This window comes from Zingiber officinale, chromosome 2B (genome assembly GCF_018446385.1).
Source record: "Zingiber officinale cultivar Zhangliang chromosome 2B, Zo_v1.1, whole genome shotgun sequence".
Classification (NCBI taxonomy): Eukaryota; Viridiplantae; Streptophyta; class Magnoliopsida; order Zingiberales; family Zingiberaceae; genus Zingiber; species Zingiber officinale.
The window spans coordinates 142124453-142127983 of record NC_055989.1 but is presented as its reverse complement, the minus strand read 5'-3'; the positions used below and the strand labels follow the sequence as shown (position 1 = coordinate 142127983).

At 34.0% G+C, this 3531-nt stretch overlaps 1 protein-coding gene across 1 annotated transcript; it reads left to right on the top strand.

Annotated features, from left to right (window-relative positions):
* The first annotated feature begins 1911 nt into the window (after positions 1-1911).
* LOC122047510 (60S ribosomal protein L27a-3-like) lies at positions 1912-2769 on the top strand. The gene is made up of 2 exons (XM_042608859.1): positions 1912-2436; positions 2597-2769. Exon 1 carries the CDS (start codon positions 1976-1978, stop codon positions 2426-2428), a length of 453 nt encoding a protein of 150 aa, XP_042464793.1. The 5' UTR covers positions 1912-1975; the 3' UTR covers positions 2429-2436; positions 2597-2769.
* The last annotated feature ends 762 nt before the right edge of the window (positions 2770-3531 follow it).

Genomic DNA, 3531 nt, shown 5'->3' with positions numbered 1-3531 from the left:
TTAAAAAAAATAAATAAATTTTTTAAATTTTTAGTCTAAGCATCTGGAATTGCTACAAGAGTCTTGATTTTTTTTATATTATTTTTTATTTTTAAAAAATTTAAAATTTCTTAAATCTTAAATTCTAAAGGCCCTAAATACATATACTATACCCGATAATCATCTAAACAATTTTTTAATTTTAATTTTTTTAACTTGAACACTATGACCTAACTCCTATATCTTAAAGGTAAAATTTAATTGACTTACCTTCTAAACTAAAAAAAACACATGGATCAATTTCAGTGCTCATTGTCAAGTCATTTGAGATGCTTCGATCAATTTCAGGCGCCCCAAATCAAGTCCGGACGAGTCCGCAATGAAAGTCTGGACTGTAACAAATATATATACAAATACATAGAGGCAAATTATAACCTACATATTCATTCGGTACACACTTCTGAGCAACCCTCACAGGTCCAAATGCCTAGGGAGTACCTCGATTCTATGTGAGAGTCATCTAAAAATATGCACCGAATAGATATGTAGAATATATATATATATATATATATATATATATATATATATATATATATATATTATTTTTAATTATGGCGTATAATAGAATATTTTTATATAGTGAATTGAGCATCAAACAATGAAGTACCAAACCCCTCCTACGCTAATGTAGTATAGGAATGACTCGGGTCGTCCGTCAACGAAAGCAACGATAGGATGGTAAACTTATCATCGTATGTTATTTCTATTTTTGAGGTTTTTAACATGGAATTGGGGGTTTGAGATTTTGATTCTAAATCTAACAAATTAAAAGTAAAGCAAGTAGAAAACTAATCTAGTGCGGAAGTGAAATCTAACTAAGTGTGAATAATTAATCCACAACGCATTGTCACATTACGTTATGGTTTAACTATCAACACAATTAAACTAAGGATCGAAATAGCGAAGTAACAAATGAAATCTAATCTAAATAACGAAAGACAATACAAGTAATAAAGCTAAACCTAACTTAACTACAATTGCAGAAAATAAAAGACAACATAAGTAAAGCATAAAATGAAACTAGCATGTAATGAAACCTAAGTTAATCTATCATAATTGCATTCGAATAAAGAATAAAACTTAAAGAAATTGAACGAACAAGACAAAGCAAGAATTAACCAAACTAAAATACATCAAATAAACCTAACTACTGGTTGAAGTATTTCATCGAACATGTTGTGAGCATTAATCAAATGAAGCAAGATTAGTGCAATTCAAACATAGAAAATCTAGTTCAATACAAACATTCAACCACAAAATATTAACACAAATAAACATAAGCAATGAACAGAATTAAATTAAGAAAACTAAACTAATTCAACCACAATCCACATAACTTCTTCCGATTACTAACGACTACCCTTCGTCGTCACATGAAAGATCCGGCGATCTTAATTTTTAATTATGGCGTATAGTAAAATATTTTTATCTAGTAATAAAAAATCTAAGACTATTGAGGGAGGAGTCACACGAGCTTCTAGATTTAGTTCGGTGACCAATAGCTGTTTGTATGGTCAAACCGGATGATCTCTAAAAATTAATTTATTCAAAAATTTTGATACTTAGATTATACACCCTCGGAAAATATTTTTAAAAATATTCATCTTTATTAAAATTCGGATGTTATTTTTTAAAACTATTGTTCATAAGGTGTAATTGGGTTCTATTTTGATATTTTTATTATGAAAAATATTTTATTATAATATTTTCTTTAATTAAGAAATTATTTTACTATTTTTTAACTCAAATTTCTTCACTAAACCAGTAACTCCGCTCACTTCATTTCATCAGACGCCGTCCAACCTCAATCGGACGACTCAACTTCAACCCCTACATCTATATAAGGCTTGGTCTCGACTTTTTTCCCACCCTCTCTCCTCCAGTATATAGAAACCCTAGCCCTAGAGGAGTAGGAGGTGAGCCGCCATCCGCCGCCATGACGACCCGCTTCAAGAAGAACAGGAAGAAGAGGGGCCACGTCAGCGCTGGCCACGGCCGCATAGGGAAGCACCGCAAGCACCCTGGTGGACGCGGAAACGCAGGAGGCATGCACCACCACCGCATCCTCTTCGACAAGTACCACCCGGGGTACTTCGGCAAGGTCGGCATGCGCCACTTCCACCACCTCCGCAACAAGTACCACTGCCCCATCGTCAACGTCGATAGCCTCTGGTCCCTCGTCCCAGACGACGTCAAGGATGCCGCCTCCAAGGATGGCAGCGGCGCCAGTGCCCCGCTCATCGACGTCACTCAGTTCGGCTACTTCAAGGTCCTCGGAAAGGGGGAGTTGCCGCAGGGCCGCCCTATCGTCGTCAAGGCCAAGCTCATCTCGAAGATCGCTGAGAAGAAGATCAAGGCTGGAGGCGGTGCCGTAGTGCTCACTGCTTGATCCTGTCGGTTAGTTCCATTTCTTGAGTGACGATTTACTTTACTCTTAAAATTCATGTACTTTTGGATTTTGGATCTGTTAAACGTATAAATTATCGTGGTTTTCTGTCGAACGTTCTGGTCAATTCCAATCTTTGCTGTCATTCAAAATTAAGTTTTTTTTGTTCAGGTTTGAACGATCACTCCATGCATTTCGTATATTTCAACTTGATACGTTGCTGTTCAGTAAGAACTCATCAGGAATGAGTTAGATTCCAATTTTCAGAGTTATCTGTAGACAAATATTAGATAAAAATTGGGTTTTTTTACACGTTGAGGTTCATAAAAACTGAGCTTGCTGCTTGTTTGTTGTGTCAAATATTAACTTGCTGCTGTTATGATTGTAGAAATTCTGGATCAACAACAATTTCTTTGCTCTTTTGATTGTAAGGTTTCAAAGTTTTCATGCTAGTCATTGTAGATTTATAATGAAGGACACCACATGTTTAAATTAACAATTCCATCTTATAATTTATCAAATAGGAGGAGTGATTAGATTTCTAAGTCATTTTAAGTTATTAAATAGAGTTGATTAAATGGGTAGTGATTCAAAGGTTTCGTTCAAGGAGTGTATGTAGACTATTAATATAAATATTTACAATTATTTATATTAATGCATTTATGAATGGAGAAAATGAGGTTGGAAGAGAGGATTCTTTATGGGGCAACAGAAGTGCAATATAAATAGCCAATTTTTTTGAAGGAAAGAAATAATTAGAAACTTTTAAAATTATCTAAATTGCATATTAATTATTACACTGAAATTTTGTAAAAAGCACCTAATTGTCAAAATAGTGCCGCTTGATTAGAAGAGATTTCAATTGATTGAATACATCTAGTCAATTGGTTACAGTGTTTGATGACTTAGATTCGTGTCGTATAAGTATCTTTATAGGAACATCTTTCCTGAGATTGTTCTTTTTTCTTTCAAAATTTGAGTTTTATAGAGAAGTTGAACACTTTTTGCAAAAAGTACAACCTTAAAGGCTTTGGATTCATGTTGTTTCACTATTGGTATTCTTCTAAGGTTATCCATGTTTACTTGTTCAGATTTTAAGTCTTTTA